The sequence below is a fragment of the Euphorbia lathyris genome, chromosome 8 (assembly GCF_963576675.1).
Source record: "Euphorbia lathyris chromosome 8, ddEupLath1.1, whole genome shotgun sequence".
NCBI lineage: Eukaryota > Viridiplantae > Streptophyta > Magnoliopsida > Malpighiales > Euphorbiaceae > Euphorbia > Euphorbia lathyris.
The window spans coordinates 63,579,009-63,593,044 of record NC_088917.1 but is presented as its reverse complement, the minus strand read 5'-3'; the positions used below and the strand labels follow the sequence as shown (position 1 = coordinate 63,593,044).

General features: G+C 37.1%; 1 protein-coding gene across 3 annotated transcripts; it reads left to right on the top strand.

The window, feature by feature from the left end:
• The first annotated feature begins 568 nt into the window (after window positions 1-568).
• On the top strand, window positions 569-11,452 carry LOC136201903 (calmodulin-binding protein 60 B-like). Of its 3 annotated transcripts, none has more exons than XM_065992281.1 (9): window positions 569-585; window positions 1,111-1,253; window positions 2,383-2,458; window positions 3,479-3,537; window positions 8,403-8,896; window positions 8,976-9,136; window positions 9,214-9,417; window positions 10,158-10,395; window positions 10,545-11,452. In XM_065992281.1, exons 2-9 carry the CDS (start codon window positions 1,147-1,149, stop codon window positions 11,126-11,128), a joined length of 1,923 nt encoding a protein of 640 aa, XP_065848353.1. In that variant the 5' UTR covers window positions 569-585; window positions 1,111-1,146; the 3' UTR covers window positions 11,129-11,452. The 3 variants fall into 3 exon arrangements, with proteins under 3 accessions (XP_065848353.1, XP_065848351.1, XP_065848352.1); XM_065992279.1 differs by lacking the exon at window positions 569-585 and adding an exon at window positions 669-827; XM_065992280.1 differs by lacking the exon at window positions 569-585 and having other exon boundaries at window positions 839-1,253.
• Window positions 11,453-14,036: the final 2,584 nt, after the last annotated feature.

Sequence of the window (14,036 nt, the reverse complement as noted above, 5' to 3'; positions counted from 1 at the left end):
TCAGGTGTGCCTGGCTCCATCCTTGCTATTGAGTGTCTAGAAAATCTTTTGAAGGAGGTAATGTGTTAAATGTTGAAAGTCTAAGGGTGTATTTTAACAAAAACAGAGTTTAGGGACATGTTGGAAAAATGCTTAAAAGTTCGGGTTTTTCTTCCAAATAAAATAAAATTTTGAATTAACTAATCTCCAATTAATACAAAGATAATCTTTTTATTTTATTTTATTTTTTATGGTTACAAACAAAGATGATAATAAAATATTAATAAGAGAAAGAAGACAGTGAAAGAGCAGGTGACATCAACGAACCCCAACAAAGATGACGTCATACCCTTGGTAAATAAATATTGCAGGCGTAGCCAAAATGACTGTATTATCCTTTGTCTTTTTCCTGTAAATGGACGGTGGCGATCAAACTAATAACTTATCATATCAATCAGTGAGCACTGAGCAGATAGATACCATACCGGCAATAGAAAGAAAACCAGCCGCAATAAGTCCGACACTACAATTCTAGCAAAAAGAGAAGAAGTCAACATCATCAACGACGGCCATTAAAGCTAGAAAATTCTTAAAAAGAACCGCAAAGTACGTGATCATTCTCTCCTCTTCTGCTTTCTCATACACAAGTATCTACTGTATCTGTAGTCGCCAGAGTAGACCAAAGTAGAATTTTTCCCTTTTTTTATAAAACACTTGCACAAATTAGTAATTGTAATTATTGTATATACAGTACAGACACTATAAAGTCCATTTCTTTTTGATTTTTCTTCGATATTATCTTCTCACTTTCTCTCTCACCAAACACCTCCTCTTCCTCTTTCAACAAGGTTTTCCCTCGCTTTTAATCCGTTTTACTTCAGCAATCCGTCTTCTGGGTGGCTGATGTTTTGTATTTTTTAAACAATTTTAACAGTGCTTTTAATTGAAGTCAAAGATTCCTTTTACTGATTTTATTATAATTGTTTTATTAATTTTTAGATACTGGGTTCGAAATTAGATGGGGATTTTATAGAACGGGGGAATTTGAGTTGAATTTATGTGCATCTATAGTGAAAAGACCTCAGTTGGGGCGCCTTTTTGTGATTGTTGTATAATTTGGTTTATTTGCAGATCTGGGAAACTAGGGTTTCTGTAATTAGGTGAAAAATGCAGACGAGGTACATGGAGAGGACTAATAGTATGGCTAGAGGAAAGCGGGCTTTAGAAGGTGGAGAAGAGCAGCAACCTGACAGAAAACGTCCTGCTTTAGCTAGGTAAATTTATGGGTTTTGTTTTTATGAAGGTGTATTTCGGTTTTTAATTGATTGGTTTGTTGGTGTTATTAAGTTGTTTGAAAAATTGTGAGAATTCTGGTTTCAACCTTATGTTGGTACGAGTGGAGTATTCAATAGATAATTTGTATCCTGTTGCATTGTGTTCACTCTAAGTAGCTGCTACTTTAGTTTGTCTTCACAATGGGATCAGCTCTTTATGGAGAGTGGATTGTTCTGTTCAATCATCTTTGGAGATGGCAATTTTTTTGTTTTACTGTATTTGCTTGTTGCTCTATTATCTTTTGTATAGAGTATAATTGGATTTTGGATTTTTCAACTGGGTTTTTTTTTTATAAACTCTTTGCATTTAATAGGTTGCTTTGTAGATGGTTTCTTTCTGCTTTTGTTCTTCAAAATGTTACTAGCGTTTCTAGAGTGTCGAAATTCACTCTTTGCAACACATTATTGTATGCTTGACCGATGTTTGTTTGGACATCGGAGTACTGATTTTTGATTTCAGATTAGACTATTTTGCTTTAAGTAATTTGAACTGGCGTTTCCGACCTTCAAAGGCTCAGTCCTTTATTATCATTTGTAATAAGAAGGAAACAATCAATTGTTTCTAATATTAGTTTATTGATCATATCTTATTATCTTTGCATTCTAGCTAATCCATATGCCATTTTGAATCTTTGTCCTACCACTATACTTGTGGCCAAGGCTTTACAAAGTCTCTTGCATTCCAATGCTTTTCTTGTCATATTCTTTTACTATTAAGAAGCATGAGAGAGATCCTTTCATGAGCTGTAGACCCACAGACAGACACATAAAATCAGAAGATTCTCATGTTTTCCTTATTGCTGAATATCTCAGCAGTTGGAATTCATTGTTGTTTTCTTTAACTTCCAATTTATAGTGAGTGAAATAAGAGGCTATTTAGTTGCAGTTCTTTTTTTTTTTTTTTACGTTTTCACAATTTTCTTTTTTGCATATTCCCCACATCAGACCATGTTTCTTTTATTGTCTTTCTTCTCTAAATTTTATTATTGGGAACTGGTTCTACGAAGATGCCATCTTGCAATATTCTTTCAAGTTCCAAAATCTGAATTTAATTTCAATTAATTTGCAGTGTCATTGTAGAAGCTCTTAAAGTGGACAGTCTGCAGAAGCTCTGTTCATCTTTGGAACCTATTCTTCGACGAGTTGTAAGGATTTTGCCTTGCTTCTCTAATTTGATTGATTCTGCATGAACTGATTAGAAATTATTTGTATGTTGATGTATTTCTGGGTAATTGGATTACAATTAACATTTGACATCTGATTTGAAATCAGTCTTTGAATTGAATTGAGGGAAGTTAGGATAGATTTGTAGCACTGAGCAGTTTGAAGGAATCAAATCCTTGGTCACTGGAATTACAGTGAGATTGAATTCATCACATCAGTCTCCTGGACAATTTAAGGCTGAAGGTTTTTCTTTTTTTAAAGGGAGTTCATTACCACGAGACCATGATTTGTTTTAACCACGAGACCATGATTTGTTTTAAATTGAAGGAAGTTGGGATAAGATCTTAGCATCTGACTTGGATCCTAGAAAATAAAACCACTAATTTGGGCTGTGAAATTACTGTTAAGAATAGATGCAGCACACAAACTATGGTCTTAGAATTCTCATAATTTTCGTTGATCATGAAGAAATGAGGTTTCTGAAAAGATTTCACCAATTAGAGTTTCAATCATATGCATAAAGCAAGCAAGGAGTTTCCCTAGTATGGGTGCACTTGAGAGTGAACTTCTCCTAAAGATCGTCTGTTTTCAGTTTAGCATGAAGTGTGGTGAAGGGCCATTTGCCTCTACATCTGAGGAGCTGTGAACTGCGCAACTTGGTAACAAAGCTTTTGTAATATTACTCCTGAAAACACCAAATCCTGCCCTTACACAAGAAAAAGAAAATATTTTTCATACTTAAATTATCATTGGGTGATCAAAGCTCATAAGAACATGCTGATTTGGTTTCAACTTTCAAATAATTCAAAACTTATTTTTCTTAAATTTTTTAAAGGCCTTTGTGGAAATAAGATCTGAATGGTTTTATGTTAAATGGATACCTTTACTTGAGGGAGTTTTATTCTCTCTAAAGTAGTTATTTTTTTTTTTTTTTTTGGGCATGTGCTGTGTGTGTGCATTCTCAGTTTTTGGTTTTTATTGTGTTTCAATGTGTGAAACAGGTAAGTGAAGAAGTGGAACGCGCTTTGGCAAAGTTGGGCCCTGCTAGACTCAATGGAAGGTACAAGATATTCTTGATGAAAGTTCAAACATATATGGATTATATATATATATATATATATATATAGTCTGCAGCAAATACTTTATGGTTTTACCAATACATGTTTATTTTACATTTTTTTTACTAATATTGGACCGATGGTCAAATGAGGGCGAGCCCTGGCGCAACGGTAAAACGTTGTTGCCGTGTGACCTGAGGTCACGGGTTCGAGTCTTAGGAGCGGCCTCTTGCCAATTAAATTGGCAAGGGAAGGCTTGCCCCCAATACACCCTTGTGGTGGGACCCCTCCCCGGACCCTCGCTCAGCGGGGACGCGTAATGCGACCGGGCCGCCCTTTTTTTTTTTTTTTTATTGGACCGATGGTCAAATCAAATGCTGTCATTCTGAAATAGGTTCTGTAAAATGCGTGTCGAAAGGAAATTAATAGAACTTTGTCATTGGCCTAGTGGTTCCACTTCCTTGAGCCAAAGTGATTTGGAGCATTGGAATTTTGAGATTGTATTGTCAAAGTAGTGTAAGTGGGGAGTTTGGCCACAGAAAAATTCAACGCCAAGCATTGACAAGGCTACGAGGAGGCTTCGATATGGAGTGGCGAATGAAACATATCAACGTACGCTGAACCGTGAAGGCCGGGTTGGTACAAAAAACACTATAGTGGACAGAGACTACCTTGGCATTGGATCTCCTCCACCATTGGGTTAGTAGTCGATACTGGCTTAAGCGATTGACCCTAATCTACTAGGGACTAGGAGAGTCGGGTACTCATCCTTTGTGAAGAGAGATGTATGTCTCTGTAGGGTTTGAACCCTATGGAAATTATGGCTTTGAGATAGCCAATAGTGCGTGCCCCTCACAGGGCGGGGTTTAATATACTGGGGGACCTTACGCATTGATGGGATGTTTAAAGAATGCTTGGCGCTACACGGCGATTTGGCCTGGCCAAACTTGTCCTCGTGACGTTTGGTATCAGAGCCTTAGATAAGCAAGTTCAGTGCGAGGTGAGTGAGAGAGCCTTAACTAAACAAGTCCTTTACGAGGTGGGTGAGCGAGCTTTAACTAAGCAAGTTTTTCGTGGTGTGACCGAGCGAGCTTTAACTAAGCGAGTTATTTGTGGTGTGAGCGAGCATCGCTTTAACTGAGCGAGTCCTTTGTGATGTGGGTGAGCGATACTAAAATTTCCCCAACAAGTTGACGGACGAAACTTTACCATATTTTTTCCGAAAATATTTTGTGATGCTTTTCGAATTGATTAAAAGCCCGTGATTTACCAGGACTAGTGTTGTGGGACTTTTATCCAGTGTGTGTGAGTGTTGTGAGACTTTTATCCGGTCCCTAAATCTATAAAAAGCCATAAAATTGTATAAAATAGAAAGTTGCTTTGTTTTAGAGACTTAGAATCACAAATTAAGCTGGTATTTTTTAAGTTTTGATTTTTTTTACATATTTAGGCTAAGTGAAATTTATACCATTTAAATAAGTTCAGGGGGCAAATGGATCACCCTAAGCAAGTTTAGGGGGCAAGTGGTCATTTTAAACAAATCCAGGTAGCCAATATTTTATTTTAAGCCAATATGTTATTTTAAGTAAGTTGAGGGGGCTAATGAGATAATTCGTAAGTTTAGAGGGCCAATCAAACTTTTGGGATAAGTACAGGAGGCTATTGATATATTAAGCCTTATATATTTTTATATGTAGGTATCATGCTTTTTATATATTTTTGTACGTAATTTATATAATTAATTATATAAAATTTGCCGTGTCCCGCCGCATCCATGTCTTATATTTTTTAAAAATGCTGTTTGCCGCAGCGGCACCCGTATCCGAGTCGGTGCTTCATAGGTTTCGAGAAGCTTGAGAAAAGCGATGAATCTCAAGATGAAGCAAACAGAACACTTACTCAAACTCATCGGTAGGCTACGGCGAGGTTTCAACATGGAGTGATGAATGGAAAATATCAACATACATTAACTGTAGAGACCGAGTTGGTATAAGGAACACTATATGAGACACGGACTACCCTGGCGTTGGATATCCGCCACCCTGGTACTAGGGATGGATTCAAGATTTTATTAGTGGGGACAAAGTTTGATTTCTTATAACTTACATAGAGATGTAAAAACCAAATCAATGAAACTTGTTTAAGCAAAAAAAATGGTTTCAATATATAATTAATATTATCTCAGCTCAAAAATTGATTATTGTTATGTTAAAATAGAATAACTTCTTACATATATGAAAGATCTTAAAAAACAATGTAACTTTTATGCTAAAATATTCAGAAACCTAACAAGCATAGAATAAAACAAAACAAGAATAATGGGTAAAACTAAATTAGATTCTACACTCTACATCTAGAGAATCGAGGCATTCTATAGGATACCCCCTCCCTTTACAAGACCAAAACAGACAGACTAATAATAAATGAGATTCTTTTAGTGAAATAGCTTTCTTGATGATAAGAGCCAATTCTTGCGGTTGCCATTTTCATAGGAGATCACAAATAATCTAAGCTCTTAATGTACATGCCATAAATATGAACTCAATCAATAATCACATGTAATTCAAAGTTGATTTTCTTAAATCTTGTCCTTGTCATACCACTCTTAGTAACTCGGACCCCACCTAGTGTAATAAGATTGCTACACTTATCTCAGTTTATTCCTGAGCAAAAACTCCAAAATGTATGACTGGATCTAAAGTTAATTTCTGCAATTTCTATTCTGTGCAGTTGATAATGAAAGGTAATGTCAAAGTTCTAAGTACATTATCTATGCCAACTTGAACACAAAAGCACCATTAAGAAGATAACAGATAATAAATAAGAATATATTTCACAAGATGAGCTTTGTAATAAAAGAAATGTCTTCATGGTAAAAGGGAAAACTACTGACAACGAAGTTCAGACATACACAGACAAAGAGTGAGCCGGTGGCTGGATCAGAGAGATTAGGATTCAGAAAAAATTGAGGAACTGCTGACACTGGTGATTGGCGTTGGAACGGACTAGTGAGTGGTGACTGGTTGTAAGGATTTCAAATTGAGGATTTCATTTCAGAATTCAGAGGATTTGAGAACTTTCGATTTAGGGAATTGTGGGTGAGAGCATGGACATATTAGGTGGTAGCTATTTAGAATTAGTTTCTATTTTTTTTTTCTTAATAATTTCATGTTTCATTGAACAAAATGACGCCATCCCTACTTAAGTGGGACGGCGTTTTTTTGTTTATGAAAAAAAGGAAAAAAAATAAATTAGAACACTTATCTAACCTTCTTTTTTCAACCTCAAGCTCTGCAAATCAGTCCACCCGCGATGCTTAAGGGGGCAAACGTCCAAATTACCAAATCACACCAAGGGGGTCAAAAATTTTCTAGAACCCAATGGGGGCAAGTGCCCCCATTGCCCCACTATAGATCCGTCCTGATCCACTAGGGACTAGGAGAGTAGGACATTTGTTCTTCGTGAAGAGGGGTAGATGTCGCCATAAGGTTGGAACCCTATGGACACTATGGGCTCCGAGATAGCCCATAGTGCGTGCCCCTTATAGGGCGAGGTTTAATATACAGGGGACCTTCCGGAATGGAATATTGACGCATTAAAGGGCTGCTTAATAGACCCCTTCAGTAGGAGTTGGCTGGCCGAAGATTTGGGGAATTCACGGCGCCACATGAGGATTTGGCCTTGGCAAGACTTGTCCCCTTGACAAGTAGCACTTCTTTTTTTCTGGATAGTATCTCTGCTCTCTAGGTCAGTGATTCCCTAATGGATAAGGAAACTTGTTGATTTTGGATGCGAAAGGAGGGAATAGCATCCTATTTTCCAACTTTGACCAATGGATGAAAAATGGAAATTTACTAATGAGCATTGGAGACTTCTGCAAAAATATATTTTCACAAAATGCTTAAATGTTGGTAACTTAAGCAGCATGAACTTAAAAAGTGTCTCATGAGGGCTATGTATTACTGGAGAGATTCCCCTTCTTACATAAAAGTATTCGGGTTGGGTTCTGGGGTTGTTTAGCACGAGTTCATTAAGTTGCATTATGGTTAACATGTAATTTTCTTGTCAAAAAAGTGCTTCATGGAAATATTAAGCAATTCAACTTTGTATAAATGAATTCAGGACAAATTATTGAAAGTTAAATTAAAATGTGATGACGAAAAATGTGTGACTTTTTTTTTTTTTTGTTAATTTGCTAGGTAAATCTTTGTGGTCTTTTGTGGAGTTCATAGCGCAAACAACAGCAGTGATACTTTAATTACGTATTAGTTATAGAATTTTGATTCTATAGAGGTTCTCATTGATGAAATTATTTATCAGTTATAGAATAAAAATTTTCGTGTCATAGAAAATATATTGGCTGCAATTGTCTCATCTGGCTATACCAAGCTTTAGTTTTACCTAGATTCACTAGAACAAAAGTGTCTTTGTCATAGTTCTCCAAACAACTAGTTCTTGCTGATTTTTGGTAAAATTTTAGATAATGGATCTCATTTGTAATTTTCATGTTATGAATTATTTTATGGGCATGTATAACCAGTGAAATTGAGGAAATGAACTGTAATTGCTTTATTAATATGATCTAGTTCTAATCCATTTTTGAAGACTTGGATACCAGATTATATTTCTATCCTTGCATTGTATGCATGTCTTGAAGGAAAATTGATGCCTAAATTTGGTTGCTCATACACTGATACTCACATGGCATGGCATCCCATTTTCATGTGAGAATGGTGTATGCACGCTGGACATAGGAATTATTTTTCTCTTCTCAGATTTATTTCTTGAATGATTTCCCACTATTTAATGTATTTCTTTTACATCTGTCTCCTGATAGAACTTGGTTTTGTATTTGAAAATGTTTCAGCTCTTCCCCAAAAAGAATTGAAGGGCCAGATGGAAGAAACTTGCAGTTACGCTTTAGGTCAAGGTTGTCTCTTCCTCTTTTCACAGGGGGAAAAGTAGAAGGGGAACAGGGTGCTTCCATCCATGTTGTGCTGATTGATGCCAACAGTGGTGTAGTTGTAACTTCCGGTCCTGAGGCATCTCTAAAACTTGATATTGTTGTGCTTGAGGGAGATTTCAACAATGAAGACGATGAGGACTGGACCCAGGAAGAATTTGAAAGTCATGTTGTAAAAGAGCGTGACGGGAAGAGACCATTGTTGAATGGCGACCTGCAAGTGACACTCAAGGAAGGGGTAGGAACACTGGGGGAGCTCACTTTCACAGATAACTCTAGTTGGATCAGGAGCAGGAAGTTTAGGCTTGGCATGAAAGTTACCTCTGGATTTGGTGAAGGTATGCGTGTGCGTGAGGCAAAAACAGAAGCTTTCACGGTTAAAGATCACAGAGGAGAATGTAAGTTCATGCTCTCCATCATTTTTATTCTTAGAATACTATTTGGAGATTTTGAATTCATTTTCTTTACTTTTGGCAGTATACAAGAAACACTATCCACCTGCATTGACTGATGAAGTATGGAGATTGGAGAAAATTGGCAAGGATGGTTCCTTTCATAAAAAGTTAAATGGCCAGGGAATATTCTCAGTTGAGGATTTCTTGCGTCTTTTTGTCAGGGATCCTCAAAAATTACGAAATGTAAGATTTAGTTCTTAAATTAAAATTTTCCTGACATGTTCTTATCTTCTGAAATTTCTTCCATCTTTTGGATGTAGATTCTGGGATCTGGCATGTCAAACAAAATGTGGGATGCTCTTGTGGACCATGCAAAGACTTGTGTCCTTGGAGGGAAGCTTTATATCTATTATCCTGAAGATTCAAGAAATGTCGGTGTTGTTTTTAACAATATTTATGAGCTGAATGGCCTTACTTCTGGGGAACAGTATTATCCAGCTGATTCTCTTTCTGATGAGCAGAAGGTTGGTCTTATTCTTTGTTTTCCCTTTGCTCGGTACACTATTGCTAAATCCTGGGTATTTATGAATCAGGTTTAAGACATTGCCTCTTGTATTTGGAACTGTTTCCTGGTCTTTTCTGTTGCTCTAGAATTTGAAGTTTAAGTGTTACAAGTGAATGTTTGTCTCTGTAAATATCTAAATGGAAATTGTGCTATTTTTGTTATGATATTAGGATCAATATTAGTTTGTAGAAGAGATGCAACATTCACGTTTTTTATATGTACTATAACCGTTATTTTATATGTTTGAGATTTCTCTGTTCAAATATCAATATCACAAATTGTTAACGTAGAATCACATTATTGAAGTTATTATTACATTATTGTATTTAACATGGAAATTTGATAGACAAACATGTATATGACCGTTGTATGTATTATTGTTTTCAAACATTTTTGTGTTAGCCACTGATTATAAGATTAAAAACAGCTATTGCCGCTAGTAAGGGTATTCATTTGACCATTTGACATAATTACTAGGTTTTAAATCATAATATGAGATTTGTTTCAACTTTAACTAGACTGATGTCAGCTTTAATTTTCTTGAATATCTTGATAATTTGCGATTTGAAAAATAGTGGAACTTGCAACTTGAATACATTTGTGTGCTTGGCTAGGGCTGGATGGCATTTCTTCAAGTTTTCATTATTGTTCTAGGCGTGCACTCAAATGGACTGACTTATTAAAAAACTGATTTTGTAGGTTTATGTGGACGCGATGGTTAAGAAAGCATATGAGAATTGGAATCAGGTTGTTGAATATGATGGCAAATCTCTTGTGAACTTCAAGCAAAATAAGAAATCAAATGCTTTCCGAAATGAACCTCACGTTAACCAAATAAGTTATCCTAATGCTTTAGCACATCCAGTGCAATTACCGCAACTACCCTCTCCGGTTACTGGCGAGCAGGCTCCCATGCATTCAGGCCTCCAAGTTGGCGGTAAGTGCTTATTAGCTGTTCTAGTGCTTGTCAAGAATGATATTAGAACCATGTACTTTCCAACATTTTCTGACCGATATGAAACAGTGTACTTAATGATATCCAGAATTTTCTAAGCTTTCTTTGGGATTTTTCGTGTTTGCAATCAGGTTATAATGATAGTATGGGCGCGGGATTCTCTTCTCAGGCCCAGCTTGTGAATCCAAATACACGCACCCAGTTTGACAGCACATCGTTCACATCACACGAACCCTTGATAGGAAATTCTCACCAAACAAACATGAGAAATGGCAACAGTGCTGGCCTAGCCCTTGCTCCTCCGCAGTCATCTTCATCAGGGTTTCAAGGTTTTGGCACTTCCATGCAGCAAATGAACAATCTGAATCCTTTCGAAGACTGGACACACAATCGGGAGAAGGGAGTCGATGAATTCTTCACGGAGGAAGAGATTCGCATCCGAAGTCACGAGATGCTTGAGAACGAAGATATGCAACACTTACTCCGACTCTTCAGCATGGGAGGCCATGCCTCTGTAAATATACCTGATGATGCATTTTCTTTCCCACCGTTTATGGCATCTCCAATGCCAAGCTATGATGAGGATCGCACGCGTCCTGGTAAAGCTGTTGTAGGTTGGCTGAAGATAAAGGCCGCGATGAGATGGGGATTCTTTATTAGAAAGAAAGCAGCTGAAAGGCGAGCTCAAATTGTCGAGTTGGATGATGAAGAATAGGTTGTAGCTTCTTGTGGAGAAAAGATGATCCACCATATGAGAAGATTAGTGGAAAATCTAGCAGCATATGAAGGTGTGAGAGTGCATAAGACAAGGTTGGTTATTTAGAAGTTAAAAAAACTTCTGTGGTGTTGCTGGGTATTAGGTATCAGAGAATTCTTGTACAGTTGCCACAACTCTGTACAGTGAGTAGTTTCTTTAATTACTCTTTCTTAACAAGAAGCTTCTCTGATCTTTTTTTAGCATTTGATCATGTAATCATAAATCTATCTGTTGATGATTCTTAAAAAGGGTGATTTATCTATCAGTTAATGGCTTCTTTGATTCTTGTTGATTCATTAGAGGACCCAATGAATGTTTTTTACAAGTTACTTGTTATTTCTATTTCTTCATCTTGTCATTTAACACTCTTTTTAAGTAGTTGTCGGAATTAAAGGCTTTGATGGAAGGTTCGGAAGAGATAATAATGAAACGTTAGGAAGGGAAATGAATGGTTTGAGTAGGAAGGTAACATATTGATCTTATTTTTGTTTGGAGGAAGGTACCAGTTTAGAAGGGTTAATAAGAGGTTGTGAAATAGAGATGTGGTATTGAAGAAATTGGATAATGATCATTTTGTAACATGAAGTTTAATACTTCTAAACCTTTATAATTTGGAGAGTTAAGAATCTGAGAATTTTTTATCATCTAATTACCATTTTTCAAACACAGGCATTATTAATTCTTAGACCATTTTTTGATTTTTTCTAGACCTGGGCATGGGCCGGTGAGCCCGCCTGCCCGGCTTGGGCCCGGGCCCATTTAACCGGGCCTGGACACATAAAAATCTATTCAGGCTCGGTCCGGCCCAAGCCTGTATAAGCCCGTTAAAAATGGACGGGTTTGGGCTTTGCATATATTACATCGGCCCGGCCCGATACAATATATACTATTTTTAAATATTATTATTATTTTTTTTTGGTAGACAATGAAGAAAAAAAAACAACACAAAGAACAAACTAACCAGGGATCAGCCTAGGAAAGCTAATCCCGACCCTATCCTCTAAAAGAAGAGAAGAAAGAAATGAGGGAGGAACAGAAAGAGTGGAAACACCTAACATCTCCTCATGCCCAACAGCTGCCAAGCGATCCGCTATCCGGTTCTGCTCTCTATAGATATGGCTGAACTCAACGAACTCAAAGGAAGATCCAAGCCTTTTAATAGATTTGATCAGGTTTTGACTATTGAGACAAATAGCATGATTATCGGAAATCATATTAATGGCCTCCTTATTATCTGACTCCACAGAAAGCCTCTTGACACCTAGGCTCTTGGCAAGCTTAACGCCAGTGAGGATACCCCAAAGCTCTGCCGAAAAGGACGAGCCTATACCCAGATTATGGGTGAAACCAGACATCCAGGCTCCCCCAGCATCTCTAAGAACCCCTCCCGCCGCGATTCTGCCATTGTTAAGGCAGGAGCCATCCGTATTTAACTTCACCACTCCTTCTTTAGGCCTGTTCCACCCAACAAGGTGAGTCTCTTTATTCTGGATAGCCCTGACAAGGGAGTCCCCTTTAAAGCTCTCAGTTATATTAAGGAGCTTTCTCGAGAAGAATTCAGGTAAGTTTTGAACAAAAACAGTCTTATCGCCAAGGATCTCCTCATTCCTCCACTTCCAGATTTGGTGACAAATAATAGCAAAGAAAATATCACCATGCTCCATATTAGCCAATAACTTCCCACTAACACCTTCATAGAACCAGTCAATTTCAGAGTGGGCTAAGAAAGAAGGGAGAATGTGGGGAGAGAGAACTTTCTTCCAAACTTCTATACTTTTAGAGCAATCCCTTAGAGCATGGCATAAGGTTTCAATATGGCCACTACATCTACTGTAGGCCCCTGAGTCCACCAAATGCCTTCTGTGTCTATCTGCATTAGTAAGCAACCTATCCTTAACTCCCAGCCAAAGAAAGCTCCTAATACGGTAGGGAATTTTGAGGGCCCAAATGGATTTCCAAGACTTCGAAGGAGGGTCGGGACCGCTCCTTGAAAAGGCTTCAAAGGCAGATCTGCAGGAGTAGATACCATTATTAGACAGGGCCCAGCAATGTCTATCCTTGTCTCCTTCTTGAGTACTAATCTTAACTCCCCTGATTCTAAGGAGGGTGTCCAGGCTGAAGAAGGACTCAAACTTGGGCCAAATCCAGTCCCCTTTAGAGTCGACCACATCGGCAATCCTCCAAGAGCGAATATTGTCAGGCGGCGGGAAGCTACACACCTCTATAAGCGGTTTATCTTCGATCCAGGTGTCATACCAAAAGCTGATTAATATTATTATTAATTATATAAATATTATTATTATTATTAATGATTTATTATAATATAATTATATATACAAAAATCAAAATCTTTGTCTTAACCTAACCTTCCTCCATCATCAACAAAAAAAACACATCTTCTTCACGCCCATCATCATTATAATATAGGGTAATTAATTTATTAGTCCCTATATTTTGACAAAACACACTGTTTAATCCCTATATTTTTAAAAACACACGGTAAAGTCCCTAACGTTTTTCTTGGTGAACTGTTTAGTCCCTAACTTTTTTCTCGGTGAACTGTTTAGTCCCTGTCGTTAGACTCTCATGAAGATTCTGTTAGTCAATTTGGATTTGCGTTCTTATTTTCCTTTATTTTCCTTTCCTTTAAACTCTAATGCATCTGAAATCAACTTTGAGTATTCTTCTTCTTGATTTTCTTCTTAATTGTTCAAATTCGTAAGCATTGGATCTGTTCTTTTTCTTGTTCTTCATACAAATAGCTTCTTCTTCTAAATTGGATTTCCTCTTCTGAAGTTTGAAGGTAAATAGTAAAGGGTAATTTAGTCATTTCCGAAGTCATAAACGGTAAAAAATCTAACAAATA

Coding starts and splice junctions, on each gene's coding strand:
- LOC136201903 (XM_065992281.1), top strand. CDS start 1,147: ATGCAGACGAGGTACATGGAGAGGACTAATAGTATGGCTAGAGGAAAG. Junction 3,538..8,402: donor CCTGCTAGACTCAATGGAAG/GTACAAGATATT, acceptor AAAATGTTTCAG/CTCTTCCCCAAAAAGAATTG. Junction 8,897..8,975: donor TAAAGATCACAGAGGAGAAT/GTAAGTTCATGC, acceptor TACTTTTGGCAG/TATACAAGAAACACTATCCA.